Raw genomic sequence first — 15,179 nt, forward strand, 5'->3', positions numbered from 1 at the left:
GGTTGAGGCACCTTGTCACTCCTGAGATGTTGGGTTCCTTGCCCTTTTCTCTACCTTGAGGTTTGGGGACCCATGTCCTATCCCCAGCCCAATGCCCTGTGGCTTGGCCTTTGTGAGAACAGAAGTCACTTTGGCTAATCATTCTTCATTCCACCTTTTTTTGAGATTTGAACACTGTGTAAGACCCTGGGGCTACCCCTGTGAATCCTGGACATCCACTCCTCTGGCCTTCCAATGGAGAGCACTAGACAGGAAACAAATAGACCACTCTTACTGATGATCGTTAAGTAGAAAAGTTAGTGATATAGTGTATTAGAAATTGTAAGTGTTGTGGGGTGGGGGGGGGATGTGTGGTAAAGTAGATGAATGACTGCAGGGGCAAGTGTGCAACTTTACATAGTGTGGACAGTGCTACTGAACAGAGACCTGAAGGCAGTGAGAGGGTGAGCCCTGAGAATATCTACGGGAAGAGCAGGCCAAGCAGAGGGAATGGCGGGTGCAAAGGCCCTGAGGTGAGCTCTTGCCCCGGCAGGTGCGTGAAGGTGGCGGGGGTGGGGGGGACATGGGGAGGCTGGTGTGGCTGAAGAAGAGCAGCAGGGAGGTGATGAGGTTGGGGGCGGGGCAGATTTCAGGGCCTCTTGGGCCTTTGCGAGGACTTCCTTTTAACTCTGTGAGATGGGAACTCCTGGAGGGTTTGGTTTTTTGTTTTTTTTTTTTTTTTAAAGATTTTATTTATTCATTTGACAGAGATCACAAGTAGGCAGAGAGGCAGGCAGAGAGAGGAAGGGAAGCAGGCTCCCTGCTGAGCAGAGAGCCTGATGCTGGGCTCGATCCCAGGACCCTGAGATCATGACCTGAGCCCAAGGCAGAGGCTTTAACCCACTGAGCCACCCATGCGCCCCTCCTAGAGGGTTTAAGCAGAGGTGGGACAAGCCTTATGTTTTAGGTGGAAAGAGATTTAATACCAGGAATTAGGTGCTTATCAAACTGTTGGAAGAACTGGAGAGCCAGCTCTAGATGGCCTCCTGGTACCACAGAACTGAACTGCCCCCCTCTGCTCTGATTGGGGTGGAGAGGGGAGAATCTGGAGGCCCCACCCAAGTAGCTGAGCGGTGACCCAGGGGCAGGAGGCCCCTCTACCCCCATACCTGCCTCTTGACCCCCGTAAAGTGGGTAACTGGACATTGTAGGTGCTATAGAAAAATGTGAGTCTCCACAGCCCATTCCCCCAAATTTCACTCTTTCCTTGGTGGGACCTAATTCACATTCAAAACTGCATGGGCAATAGAAATGGGGCGAGGGGGATCTCAGCAGGTACTGCACTATTGAAAGTACATTGCCATGTACTTGTCTGCCCCGCCCCCTGCCCAAAGTATACCACTTAAAGATGGGGAATGTAGCTACCTAGTTCAAGGTCACATCCCCAGTGCCTCTGTTGGTGCCCAGAGGGAGCCATCTGGCCAGGTTGGGAAAAGGCAGCAAGCCCATCCAGCCTGGGAATAGAAGGCAGAACGCCAAGCTGCTTCATCTCCCTGAGCCTCAGTTTTAACATCTGTATAATGGGGGCAACAGCATTACTGACCCGGGAGGGCTGCTGAGGGATCTGAGAACACATATGCATTTAGCAGGTGCTCATAAATTCCTTTTCCTCGGGGTTTTCTGAGGCTGAAGAGGAGCCAGGTTTTAGCCTTGAAGAAGAAAGCTGACAAAGTCCTTGGTGTGCCACAGCCATGCAGCATGGGTAGCTGGCTCCAGGCATGGGGTGCCTGCCTCCTGGGCCTTCCAATTCGTTGGAGAGGTTTTCCCTCGAAAGTTGGAAGCAGAAGAGGCTCTCCTCCCATTCTAGGCCTGCCAGGCCTCCTGGCAGCAGAACTTGGGGTCATCAGGGCCTGGAGACCTGATCCTGCCAGATGACCAGATGTACTAGTAGCTGGGTGACTTTCCAGCAGAGTGGTCAAACACCGCGCACAAGGGCAATCCTATATTTCACTTGTGTGGGTCAATACTGGTTGATACAGCCCTGGATCCCTCCCGGTTAGGATGGGCCATGCTGGGTTTATGCCTGTTGTCTGGTCACAACTACCCCTTTTTATTCATGAGTGTTCTGCTCCCCCGTAACAGCTGGGCGTACCTATCCTGTGATCCAAGCATTCTTTCCGTAGGCATGCACTTAGCAGAAATTTGCATATCTAATCACCAAGACACATTCTGGAACATTCACAGCGGTACTATTTGTAATAACCTCAAACCAAAGTCCATCCAAATGCCCTTCAACAGAACGGATCCATAAACTGTGGCCCATTCACACGACCAACTGTGCAGCAAGAAGGAACATTCTGCCGCCACATGCCACCACAGGGATGAAACTTAGACGTAATGTTGAGCAAAGGAAATGAACCCAGGAGGACGTCACGTATTATTGCATCCATGCAATGCACGTAAAAATGGGAAGGTATAGGAGGCTCTTAGAAGTGGGGATGGTGGTACCCAAGGGGGACTGGAGATGGTTTCTTGATCTGGGTGCTGGTGACGTAAGGGTGTTCTCTCTATGAAGATGCATTGAGGGGGCACCTGGGTGGCTCAGTCGGTTAAGTGTCTGCTTTTGGCTTAGGTCATGATCTCGGAGCCCTGGGATTGAACCCTGCATTGGGCTCTCTGCTCAGCTGGGGCTCTGCTTCTCCCTCTCCCTCTGTGATTTCTCTTGCTCTCACTCCCTCTCAAATAAAGTCTTTACTATTCTTATTCCTCTTCTTCCCGCCTCCTCCCATCTGCCTGTCATGTTGGGCTGGATGTAGAACATTACCAAACCTCATCCCTGGGACTTCCAGAAAACCTTGACTAAGTCAAACACTACATGGAACCATTCACAGTGGTCTTTCCCACGACTCTTCTAAGAGCTGTAGCTGACTCAGAAGACATAAATTGAGAAGTAAATATGCGAACCAGAGACATATACTGAGAATGAATCCCTAGGAAAGGCTAAGGGACACCCCAAACTTCTACATCCTCTGCATCTCCAAGCTTGGACTGGGAGATGGTCAGGATCCCACTGCACCACTTAGCAAGGCTGGGGAAGAACGAGCAAACGTCAGGAAGAAGTCGCCAACAGCTCAGGTGAAAATGAGCTTAACCTTCAGCTGTCCTGAAATACACAGTTGATCAGAACTCCCCATTCCCTGGACATTCCTGTTGGGTTCCTCAAGTTCACCAGGTTGTCCTTGCAGAAACGGCATAACCCAACTCCGACAGTAAGAAAATGTTTCCTGTGGGAAAGACCAGCTCTGACATGACCAATTCCCCTGGGACCCCTCAGGCCTTGACCAACCAGATTGATGCCCCAGGCCTCAAATAGCTCTTTCTTCCTGTATGTTCCCCATAGCTCCCCACTTATCCAAATGCCATCAAGCCTGGCTCAAGCCCATCTCCTCCAGCAGACTGACTTCCTTGACTACCCTGAGCTCCCATCCCTCTCCCTCTGTACCGTCTATTGAGCCTCTGTTTAAGTGCCTGACAACACCCCCCCCCCGCCAGTCTTAAATTTTAAGAGCACAGGGAACTTTACTTTGTACACTGCTTATACCCCAAGAGTTTGGACCAGTTCTGGGTACACAGTAGGCCCTCAATAAATATTTAATGAATGAATGAATGATGCCGCCTCATGGCATCTCCTGGCTTGCTCCTCAACTTTCTCTGGTGTGTTCCTGGCTCTGATTCCTCCGAATAGGAAATCTACTGGAGCGGGGGCTATATTTTATTTATCTTCTTTCTACCACTCCCCCTGCTGCTTAATACTTAATGAAGGAGGACAGAAAGTTAAGGAAGGGAATTCAGGGCATCTCTAATCCAGAAAGCATGGAGGTCAGTGGGCAGTTAGCTGGATTACAAGGGTGTGGGTAATCCTGAAGAGAAGCAGGTTACCGTATTTGCCCACAAATGTATTTGTACCTGCCTTCTTCCAGAGAGGGTTTTAGGTGGCTTACAAAAACACCCGCAGTACAAGGTAAAAAAACAAGTCGTTGAGAAAATCAGAACGAGGGGAAAAATAAGAGTAGGAGAAATAAGATCAAGTCGGCTTGTTAGAAGTGGGCCAAAAAGTTGGCCAAGTTTTCCCACAGCCCCTGGAGGCAGAGGTCCCTCTCCCTTCCCCACCTTCCTCAGGGAAGGCCCCAGGACACAAGCCACACAGGAAGGCAGAGCAGCACCCCAGGTATGCCGCGTCCTGTGGGCCCTTCCCACGCCTCCCAGGTCATCGGCCCCAGAGAGCGAGCCTAGCAGCCCAGGCGGCCTTGGGGAGGCTGTGTCTAGGGGCGTGCGGTTCTAGGAGGGCGATCCCGGGGCCTGACGTGGAGGCCTGGCTTGCTGGCGGGGAACCGTGACCGGAGGGGAGTAGGGCGAGAACTGAAGGCTCGTTCTGCCACCCAACCCTGCAAAGGTTCTCGAGCTAACTCAATGCCTCCAGTCAACTCAACTCGCGGCCTACTAAGCGCGCGCCCGGCACTCAAGGGACAAAGATGGAGGGAGCAGCGCGCCTTCCACCCCGCCCCACCCCCACCCACCGGCTCTAGACAAAGGGGCAGGCCGCCCCTCCCCCAACCTCGCCCTGGCGTTCCCCTCCACCCTTCTCTCCCCTCCGGCCGCCCATCGGTGACTTCCTTTCCCCTCCAGGGGCTGCCTGGGCACTTCGCAGGAACTGCCTTGCACCTGGGCTCGGGGCGGGGAACCAGCGCGCAGAGGGCGGCCTCCCGGCCCACCCCGAGCCCCGGCCCCCGGGGGCCGGCTCCAGGCCCGCGCCCTCCTCTTTGAACCCGCTCCGGGGGCCCCCAGCGCCTTCCCGCCCAGGAGCCCCCGCCCCCACCCGGCCGAGCACGTGCTGCCCCCGGCCCGGAGTGCCAGCCCGCCGCCCCGGGTGGGGGCTGGGCCCACTCCCGGCTCTGCTCCCCACCCCCACCGGAAACATTCCTGAAACATTCCTGAAAGTAGGAGGCCCGGCCCCTCCGGTTCCCCACCCCGCCTCCACGCCGGGCTCAGGGTTTTCCTGGCGTCCCCCTCCATCGCCGGCTCGCCCCCTGAGGAGGGGGCTGGGCCGGGGCCTCGGCCGACGGGGGAGGAAGAAGGGGAGCAAAGAAAAACATGAGTCACAGCCGTGTGTCACTGGGCCGCATTGCATTTCCCTGCATCACGGGAGGTGTGGAAGGCCGCCTCGGGGACCAGGGGCGGGGAGGTGCGCCTGAGAGGGCCCCGGGCCGGGCCTGCAGGGCGCGCCGCTCTAGACGGCGCCCTTTCTTCTCCCACCGCCCTCCCCGCCATCTTTCCACTTTGGACTTCCTTCTCATTCGTGCAACAAGTCTTTGTTGCGCCAGGCGCCGGGCGGGCCAGGCGTGGCGGGTGCGGCTTGCGTAGACCTCGTCCCTGCCCTCAAAGTGCTTCCAGGCGACCACTAGCTCACGCTTTCGTGTTTTCCTTTAAAAGTCACGGCGGAGAGAGTCAGGGCACAAAGTAGGAAGGCATGATCTCAAACCACCAGCCTCAGGTTTACCTGCAAGCGAGCCAATCGTTTGTTTCGCTTGGAGGCTGCACCTTGACTACGGCTCACTCGCGGCCATTAATAAGCGAAAACTCTGGATTTCACAAGTTTCACGTATGAATTTCACAAGACTTGTATTTCACCAGGCAGCCACACGCAGGTAGGCACTGAAATGCACATGCTGACACCTGTCCGCCCAGGGGAAATCTACGAGCCGCGTATCTGGGCGCAGGGGGCGGCGGGTAGGCCGCGGAATTCTCCCACAGGCGCGTTTCTCTCCACCCCCTCCCGCCCGCGCGGACCCCGCAGGCACGAACGCCCGCCCACATCCAACGCGCCCCGCGGGCGTCAGGCCCACACGCCCGGAAGGCCCCTAGAGGTGACTCTCCTGGGGACCCCCCCCCCGTTCCAGGCTGTAAGGACGCTCTCCCGTCCCATCCCCCGCGAAAAGCTCCGTGGTGATCCCCCTCTGTGCACCTTCCCATGTCTCTCGGTCCGGGACAGCGGGGAGTGGGCCGTCGCCTCGGGTTCCCAGCCCCGGGCCTCCCGCGGGCCCGCCCCCAGGCACCCGGCACCGCACGCCCCTCCCCGCACTCAGCACCCACCCGCGCGGCGGCGGCGGCTGGCGGGCGGCCGCCCTTTTAAATCCCCGGGCTCATTTGCATGGCCCCGCCCCCACAGTGACACGGCTGGCGCGGGCGGGCCCGTCCCCCCTGCCCCTGGGTCGCTCTTTTTAAGCTCCCCTGAGCCGGGGCTGCGCTCCTCTAATTGGGACTCCGAGCCCGGGCTATTTCTGGCGCTGGCGCGGCTCCAAGAAGGCGTGAGTTCGCGGCCCCTCCGGTGGCTTTTTTTTTTTTTTATATCTATCATTTAATTAAATTATTTATTTATTGAGGCCGCGCACGGGCCGTGCCTAGCTTCCTGCCCCTCGCCATCCTTCGGGGGAGGGCGAATATTTTTGTCCCCCCGCCTGGATGTGACAGATAAATACCCCGCGGGGGCCTGGGCGGCGAGCACGCGGCGGCGGCGGTCTCTGAGCGCCTCTGCTCTCTCTCCCGGTTTCAGATCCGCATTTGCTACCAGCGGCGGCGGCGGCGGAGCCAGGCCGGTCCTCAGCGCCCAGCACCGTCGCTCCCGGCAGCCCGGAGCGCGCACCGCAGGCCGGCGGCCGAGCTCGCGGTGAGTCGTCCCCGGGGCCCGCGGCGGCGGCGGCGGAGGGGGGCGCCCGCGCCCCCGCCTGCACGCCGCCCCTCCTGCAAGCAGCCCAGGGCTGCAGCGCGCGCCTCCGGCTTTATTCCCAGGCCCGGGCTGCGCGAGCCGCCGGCGGGGGAGGGCCGCGCGGCGCGGGGGCGGGCGGCTGGGCCCGGCGGCGCGGGGAGGGCGCCCGCACCCCTTCCCCCGCGCCGCGGGCGCCCTGCGGGGGGCGGGGACCCGGGAAAGGCGCGCGGTGGGGGAGGGGGCGCGCGGCTGCGGCGAGCGCGAGTTGTGCACCCGGCGGAGCCCGGTGCACCTCGCGCGGCCGCCGCTCCCGCCGGAGCCCGAGCCCGAGCCCGAGCCCGAGCCGGGGCCCGGGCTGTGGGGGGGCGGGGAGAGGAACAGGCTGCGGCGCAGCAGGCGAGTGGGGGACCGGGTGCCCCCCGCAGCCTGGGGAAGTTCTAGAAGTGAGGGGGATGGGCAGGAGCCCCACAATTCGGCCCTGTTCCCGCTCGGCCTTCCTCCCGGTGCCCCCCTACGCAGATTGAGGCCGAATTGCGGTCCTGGGTTTGGGGCTTCACCCCGACCCCACCTCTGGCCCGGCCCGCGCCTCTCGGGCCCCCAGGGCCGGGCCTGCCCTCCGCCCCCACAAACAGGTTTCTCTGCTTTGCAGGGCTCTGTTGGAACTAGTCCCTTTAACTCCCCGTTTCATTTTTTTTTTTTTCTGGGTCTTTATTTTGCGGGGAGGGCGCGGAGGGAGGTGGCTTTCTTCCTCTACCCCGCGCCCGCGCGCGCCAGGTTTCCTGCCCCAAGGCGGGCTTGGGTGCCCCCTCTGGCAGGAAGTGGGGCCGGGTGCACCCGCGTGGCGGTGCATGCGGTCGGGGTGCACCAGTTTCCCGCGCCTGCGAGAGCTGCTCGTGCCCCTCCCCCCGAGCGCTCTTGCCCCTAGCCCCGCCGGCAGACCTGCAACGGACCGGCGCGGACACTTGCAGAGTCACCCTGGGGCCGACTCTGGAGCAGGGGGCGACACGCACTTAACCAGTCTCTCGGCGGTTAAGGAAAGTGGCGGGTTGGAGAGGTCGCCCGTAATCTACTCTGTCCTGCTCGCCAACTTGCTGTGTGACCTTGGGCAACTCCTCAGGCCTCTCTGGGCTACTTTTTTCCGGAAAACAAGGGAGCCCGTGCTGATTTCCTAGGGTCGTTCGCGTAGACTCCCTAAGCAGTTGTGGAATACACATTGGATGCACCGTGTACGGGGCGGGGGTGGCACGCTTGAGGCCCAGAAGGGCTTATTACAAACTGGAGGGTTCGGGTCGGGCCCTTTTAAACATGGCTTCCCCTAAGCCAGGCCTCTGATATTCAGAAACAGGTGGAAGAGACAAGCATTTCCCTTCGCCGGAGAGGGCCACAGGCTTTCATTCAGTTCCTGGAGGCCTAGACTTTGGGGGGGGTGGGGTGTCGGAGAGTGGATTAGAGGGTTCCTACTAGTAAGAGGTGGGGGGAAGCTCTAGATGATGCAAGAACTTTTCTGGAGACCCACCAGGATTCCCAGGCATGTTGGGCCCAGGCTTTCTGGGATTAGGGGCTAGCTTGGAGCAACTGGACCCCCCTCTGTGAGGGGGCCTTCACAGACCTCATGTGAGGTCAGCACTCATTTAGGCTGATTAATTTTGATGTTTAGTTTGAAGGGGAACCTGTGGTGTAATATAAGATTCTAATCACTGCCTGTAATTACAGAGCAGGCCAAGCCACTAATGACGGAGCAGGATAAATCACCAACCACCTTGTTTAAAAGGGTCTTCAAGTCTGAAATATTATAAAATAGAATAATTACCAGACAAAGTCTCGCCGTCTGGAGAATCTTGAGGCTTGGGGCCTCAAGCCCTCCAAAAGTCACAAGTTTGAGGAAAAAAAAAAAAAACCAAAAACCCACAAAAAACTTTTTTTTTTTCCCCCTCGAGTTAAAATTGGAAATTGTCTGAAAATCTGAAAAGGGGAAAGAAAAGTCATTTTCGAATGTTCTGTTCTCGTTTTGATTGGAGTGAGGACTTCCTGTTGTGGACCTATTTTCACTATGATCTGGTTTGATTCTTGGCCTCAGTGTGGAAAGGTAGTTGAGGTAAATGTCTTTGCATTTCCCCCATTTTATAGGTTGAAGGTCTGTTAGAAACGAAAGCGCTTGGGCCTACCCTTTGCCAAAGGCAACCAGGGGTTGGTTACCAGGGAGGTGGAGAGCCATGGATCTGCACCTGGGAAGACAGGGGGATCGGACCAGATGTGGGGAAGACCCTCACCGTCTTTTTTAAGCTTCTGGAAGAGGCTACCAAATAATGGGGTGCCGGGTGCTCCTTGCAGTGGGAGGTTTTAGATAAACTCACAATTAGTGGGGCTGATTAAATCCAAATGGGCCTCTAAGAAGAGGGAAGATGCCAGGGGACAAAAACAAGACGCTTTGAGGACCAGCCCTGCAAGGTGGGGAAGGGCAGCTAGGATCTCAGGGGAGACCCAGGACCGAAGGGGAAGATCTCATTTGACTCCAGGTGGTGTGTTTGGCTTTCTTTTTCTCCCTCCACTACAATTTCAACCATCTTCCCCAAATTATTCTCAGCCTTGATTCCCCAAGGCTCTACCCTGGGGAGAGAGTGGAGAGGAGAGCTAAGTGGTGGGGTGGGCACAACCCTGGCCCGGTGATTGGTGTGGAGCATCGAGGTTGGGCCTGAGGCTTGGGCCATGGTGGGTAGGCCACGCTGCTGGCCTGGTGGCCCGGGGCTTAACTCCCTCTGCTAACCTTCCCACCCTTGTTGCCTGTGAGTCGCTCAGGCTGGGTTTTCTCTTAGGGGAAAGGGGAGCTGGCTAGAGAGAGGGACCCCCTGGGGAGCATGAGGACCCCCCATCTACACCTTTGTTCAGGTAGCCTCACTTACAGAAGCACATCTGAGCTGGCTGTGCCTCTTGGGCCTGGGCCCTGTGTGGGTGGCAGGACAAAGCATGCTTCTGCTCAAGAGATAAGGAGCTGATTAGGGCCAACGGCCCAAGCCCCACCCTGTAGCCCGCGCTGGGGCTGGTCAGACCCCGATTCTCAGCAAGCAAGGGTATCCCTGGGGAGAAGGCAGGGTCCCCCAGTGCCCTTTGAGGGCACTGGTGGTGGAGGGGTTGGGAGGGGACTAAAGCAAGGGGTTGTGTTTTTTAAACAACTTTGCCTGCTTCCCAGCATCCTAGCCATCGCTTCTCCACCTGCTCCAGAGAGAAGGGAAGATGAGTGAGTCGAGCTCGAAGTCCAGCCAGCCCTTGGCCTCCAAGCAGGAAAAGGACGGCACTGAGAAGCGGGGGCGGGGCAGGCCTCGCAAGCAGCCTCCGGTGAGTCCCGGGACGGCGCTGGTAGGGAGTCAGGTGGGTGTCCAAACCTTTGCCTCGGTTTACCTCTCTGGGTTAGGGAGGTGCCAGGTGTCTCTGCAAGTGAAAACTGGAGCAAAGGGCTGCAGAATCATTGCTGTGTGTGTGTGTGTGTGTGTCCTCCAGAAATGCACCTGGCGTGCGCTGACCCTGGTCAGATCCTGAGACCCACGGATGGAAGTGGGGGCTGAGAAACCTTGAGCCCTGAGCCCGTGCCAGATCATCCAAGCCGGAAGTGACCCCGTGGTTGCCTGGGCCAGTGCCCCCACCCTGCTAAACTACCCACGCTTTACTCCCAAGGTGTTGCGGACCAGGGCGGACCGGGGCCTTTATAAAAACATAGTTAAGATGCGTCGCATATACGTACAAGTTCCGGGTTTCTAATCCTGAGAGTCCTTCCACGTACTGCTCTGTCCAGTCACCATAAACATTTCTAAAGACTAAAATGTCGGTTTCTGGACTTCCTCATCCCAGGCCCTAACAGAAAGGTCCTGGGCCGGCACCTGTTGGGGGCCTCTCCTCGCGTGGCCCTGGGCCAGGCTCCGCTCCGGCCCTGTAAAAAACAAAATGGAAGCCTAAAGACTTAAAAATGTGGGGAAGTTGGCGAGAGAGTGACCCTGGGAACCGTGGTGCTGTCCTCCACTGAGGTCGCATGGGTTTAGAAGGCCAGCCGGGGGGGTGCCTGGGTGGCTCAGTGGGTTAGACTTCTGCCTTTGGCTCAGGTTATAATCCCAGGGTTCTGGGATCGAGCCCCGCATCAGGCTCTCTGCTCAGCAGGGGGCCTGCTTCCTCCTCTCTCTCCCTGCCTGACTCTCTGCCTACCCATGATCTCTGTGTGACAAATAAATAAAATCTTAAAAAAAAAAAAAAGACCAACCTGGCACTTTGGGGCACGCTGGGGAGCCTGGCCTCTGGCCTGTCAGGCTTGGGGGCCCACCTGGCATGCTGTGGGGATCTTGGATTCTCTCGGGCGGCGGCTGGCAGGGCCCAGCTTATGTCCCTTTCCCAGGGAAGAGGACAGGAGTTGAGGTCCGCCCTTGCTCTCTCAGCAGGGTGGGCCTTGGGCTTCTGCATTTGTAGGATGGAGAGTGTGGTCTGTACGGGCTTCGGGGGGACGTGAGCCATGAGGCTAAGAGGTGGGCTTCCAGAGCTCCCAGTGTGGGGAGGGAAGTCATTCTCTGTCCGTGGCCTCCACCCTGTGCCTGTTAGCTGGGGCCTGCGGAGGGGTGCCCGAAGTGGGTGCTGGGTTACAGGACCATGGTGGCCCTACACAGCCTGTGAACAGCCGTCCTGAAACTGTAGCTGATGTGCCTTCACTGCCTGGCTTCTACGCCTCATGCAGCAGCTTCTTATTCTGTTGCGCTTATTAAAATTTCAGCGGCAACCACGGTAGGGAGCTCTGGGTTTCCGACACGTGGGCATACTTCCTTTTCTGAGAGGTGGCCTGGAGGGAGTCAGTTTGCAGGGAGAGGCTGGAAGCTCTCTCTAGTGGGGCGAAGGGGGCATCCTTTCCCCACTTCGGCATCCCTTCCCCACTTCGGCATCCCTCACAGCGGGGAGGCAACTGTCTTGGCCCAGTGCTGGCCACTTCCACACTCTTCATTTAGTCTCTGGATACCCTGTGAGGTGTCTTGTCACCATTTACGGTTGAGGAAACTGAGGCCCGAGCATCCCGCGTCTTGCCCAAGAGCTTCGAGCCCCGTGGTGCCAGAGCTGCCTGATGGTGTCTTTGTGCCCCTGTGCCGCCTTTCCCTCTTCTGCCTTCTTGTCCTCCTGTTGGCGCAGGGAGGCATGGGAGGAGCTTTGCAGAAGATGTTCAGTGTGAGAACTTGAATCACGAGGGCTTGTCTGCTCTGGTGCCTGTGGATTTCTGGGTCGTGGCACTGGCTTACTGACTCCGTCTTGCTGGGATGAGGGGAGAGCACCATGTGTTTTGAAAGGGGTGGCACAGGTGGCTTCTGTGTTCCTGATGACCCCATCTGTCTTTGCAGAAGGAACCCAGCGAAGTGCCGACACCTAAGAGACCTCGGGGCCGACCAAAGGGGAGCAAAAACAAGGGTGCCGCCAAGACCCGGGTAAGGATGGAGGAGGACGACCCCCTTCTGCCCATGGCCACAGCTGGGGGAGGTCTAAGAAGGCACTGGCTTGTCCTTATTAACTGTCCCCTGCCCTCTCTTTCCTGGCATGGGTGGCAGGGGGTCTTGGCTGATTGGGGAAGGCAGGGTGATGACCGAAGCCTCACTTCGGGGGAAATCAAGTCAGAATTCCCATAGCTTTTGTCGTCTGGAAACAGGCGAATCGGGAAGAGGGAAGGGGTGGTTCCACCAGTCCCTGCGTGGAGAATGTTCCATTCGGGGGTCCCCCTGAATCCCAAGGGAGTGGGGATAAGCAGGGAAGGGCAGATTCACAGTGGCAGCAGTCTCTCAGAGAAGTTGTTTTGTTTTTTATTTTTTTTCTGAGACACGACTCATATCCTCTGAGTCATGGGTGGAGGAGGGAGTGGGGGGCGTGTGTGTATGTTGGGGGGGTGCAGTGTGGCTGGCCAGTCATCACCAGCTGGACTCGGGTGGGCCTGCTGGGGTGAGAGTCCCAGGCTGCCCTAAGCAGAGGTAGGGAGTTCTGCCCCTCTCCACCAGGGCACTGGTGGTTGCGTGAAGACTGAGGGACGTTTTTGACTTAGTGGATCTTTTCTCTGACCATCTAGAAAACTACCACAACCCCAGGGAGGAAACCAAGGGGCAGACCCAAAAAACTGGTAGGTGAAGGGATGGCGGTGGTGTGGTTTGCTGGGGAGGATGTTTAAGGATGGGGGATACTGAGTCCTGTGCGCTCATCGTGGAAGGACCGCTCTGCCTGGCCTGAGCCGGGAGTAGTGGGACATTGTCCCCTTCCCCAGGCCTAGAGGGAAAGGGATTTGCGTGTGTCCCAGGGTCCTGACACCCAGCCCAGGGCTTTTAAAGGGCTGTATCCCTGAGAAGCAAGGGGTCCCAGGTACGAACCTGCCCTAGCCAGGGGGTGGGGCTCCATCTCTTTCCCCTGCTCCTAGAACAGACTCAGCTTCTAGGGGGAACTTGGAGGCCATCTAGTCCCCTTCTCCCACCCCAGCCCCATAATAGAAGTGAGGAAAGAAGGCCACGGGAGCAGAGCGCAGGGTCTGTCCTCACCACCATCTTAGGCGGTCTTGGGTAGGAAGGAGGAGGCAGCCAAGGAGCTCAGCCCTAAGCCGCGCTGGCAGTGCTGTGTGGGAGCGGAGGGGTGATCCCACATGGAGGCCCCTCCTCACTGGGACCCACCATCCATTTCTGAGCCCCCAAATAGCTGCTAACGGAAGAAGGTAGGTTGAGTCAGGAGGCTGCCTCTGGGGCCTCCACTGAAGTCAGTGGCCACCCCAGCTTTGTTCTTCCTGGCCCTTTTCTGTCTCCCCAACCTGCTCCCTGAACTCCCTGAGGCCTTCATTCCTCGAGCTGAGCCACCACCAGGGTGAGGAGGGGGGTCAGGGGGTGCTGGCTGGGCCCCAGGAGTGAGTAACAGGAAACAAGTTGTTTGGGAGTTTGAGCCTGGCACGGGGGGCCGCAGGCCCGTGTGGTGTCCCAACATTCCCGCCCAGTGAGTGAGCCCCGGCGGCACACACACTTCCCCTTCCTCCCCGCCCTGGCCTGGGGTCAGTCCGAGGCCTGACTCCATAGCCCCTCAGCTGCCCCTGCGGCCCAAGGCCACCTGGTTCCCCAGCGAGGCACCCAGCAGCCACCTCTTCCCGTTTCCTCTTCCTGGCCACCTCTCCCTTCCCCTCCTACAGAAAGCCAGTTACCTCCTCACTTCCCTGAGCTGGGCGTTGGGGTGGGGGGGGGACAGGCCCTGGGGCCAAGGGGGCCTGGCTCCTTGCGGGAGCAGCCTGTGTGTGGGGTTTTTTCCCTCCCTTTAAATTCTTCCTTTTTTATGAATGAAACTGGGCCGTGGAGGTTGCTGAGTCACTCACACACTCAGCCCTGACTCATCCCCCTTCTGGAGAGCCAGGGAACCCAGGGAGGGGTGGGGGCCCTTCTGGCCTGTGCCCCCACCCCCCAGCACCACCAGTGGGGTGCAGGGGGCAGGCCTGGCACTCCTGCTGACCGGCCTGCCTGCCTCCTGCCTCACAGGAGAAGGAGGAAGAAGAGGGCATCTCGCAGGAGTCCTCTGAGGAGGAGCAGTGACCGCGCCGTGCCGCCTTCTCCTTGGCCGAGGAGCGATTTTCCTTCTGGGACTGGACAGCTCCGCTCCGCTCCCACCGCCCCCTCCCCCAGGCCCCCCTTTCTCCCACACCACCACCACAACCCACCTGTGCCCTCGCTGCCACACTACACAGCACACCAGCCGCTGCGGGGCCCCAAGGCCCGAGTGGGGAGCAGTTTCCTTTGGTCTCGGTTTCCAGCGACCCCTCACCCACACGCACACTCACAGCTCCAGACACAGCGACCCCCAGTCTTGCGGCACCCTGCCCCCTGCTGTGTCTCTACACCCTGCGGTGGGGACATTGCTGACTGGGCTCTTGGTTTGGGGGGGGGATCCCTTCTGCTTCCCCATTCTTCCCTCTGGCTTCCCACTGAGGGGCCTGGGAGGGCTTCCCTGGCCTTAAAAGGGGCCCCAAGCCCCATCTCCTGATCTGCTCCCCTCCACAGCACAGGCAGCGGCAGGTATGGCCAGTGGGGAGGGGCGCTGGGCCCCGAGATGCCCCCCACCCCACCCAGCCTGTGTCTCACTAGGTGCAGCTCATACCCACTTTTCTTTCTTCCTCCCTTGCCTGGTCCTTGCTCTAGGTGAGACAGCCCCCTTTGGGCACAGGAAGGAAGGCAGGAGGGGTCTGAGCCCCCTACCCTTTCTAAATGGGCTCCAGCCCACCCCACCCCCTCACCCTGGAATCTGTTGCAGTGAGGGAAATGCAGTCCCCCCTTTTTCCAGGTGAGGTCCCAGAGGCCTAGGCTCCCTGCCACGGCCTCCCCAGGTGGGCTGGAGCCACTACCTAACCCCTCCGCTTCCACCTTAGGCCTCACTTTCCCCCTTCCTCACATGGGGCACTAATAACAAGGAGCTA

General features: G+C 58.6%; 1 protein-coding gene across 2 annotated transcripts; it reads left to right on the forward strand.

Moving 5' to 3' along the window:
- Window positions 1-6,208: 6,208 nt before the first annotated feature.
- Window positions 6,209-14,392, forward strand: LOC116863021 (high mobility group protein HMG-I/HMG-Y). 2 transcript variants are annotated; one of them, XM_032850497.1, is made up of 6 exons: window positions 6,209-6,344; window positions 6,590-6,703; window positions 9,930-10,108; window positions 12,103-12,186; window positions 12,816-12,866; window positions 14,248-14,392. In XM_032850497.1, the coding sequence occupies exons 3-6, from the start codon at window positions 9,974-9,976 to the stop codon at window positions 14,299-14,301; spliced, it is 324 nt and encodes a 107-aa protein (XP_032706388.1). In that variant the 5' UTR covers window positions 6,209-6,344; window positions 6,590-6,703; window positions 9,930-9,973; the 3' UTR covers window positions 14,302-14,392. The 2 variants fall into 2 exon arrangements, with proteins under 2 accessions (XP_032706388.1, XP_032706389.1); XM_032850498.1 differs by having other exon boundaries at window positions 9,930-10,075.
- Window positions 14,393-15,179: the final 787 nt, after the last annotated feature.

The sequence above is a fragment of the Lontra canadensis genome, unplaced genomic scaffold (genome assembly GCF_010015895.1).
Source record: "Lontra canadensis isolate GAN:19392208 unplaced genomic scaffold, GSC_riverotter_1.0 scaffold466, whole genome shotgun sequence".
Taxonomy (NCBI): Eukaryota; Metazoa; Chordata; class Mammalia; order Carnivora; family Mustelidae; genus Lontra; species Lontra canadensis.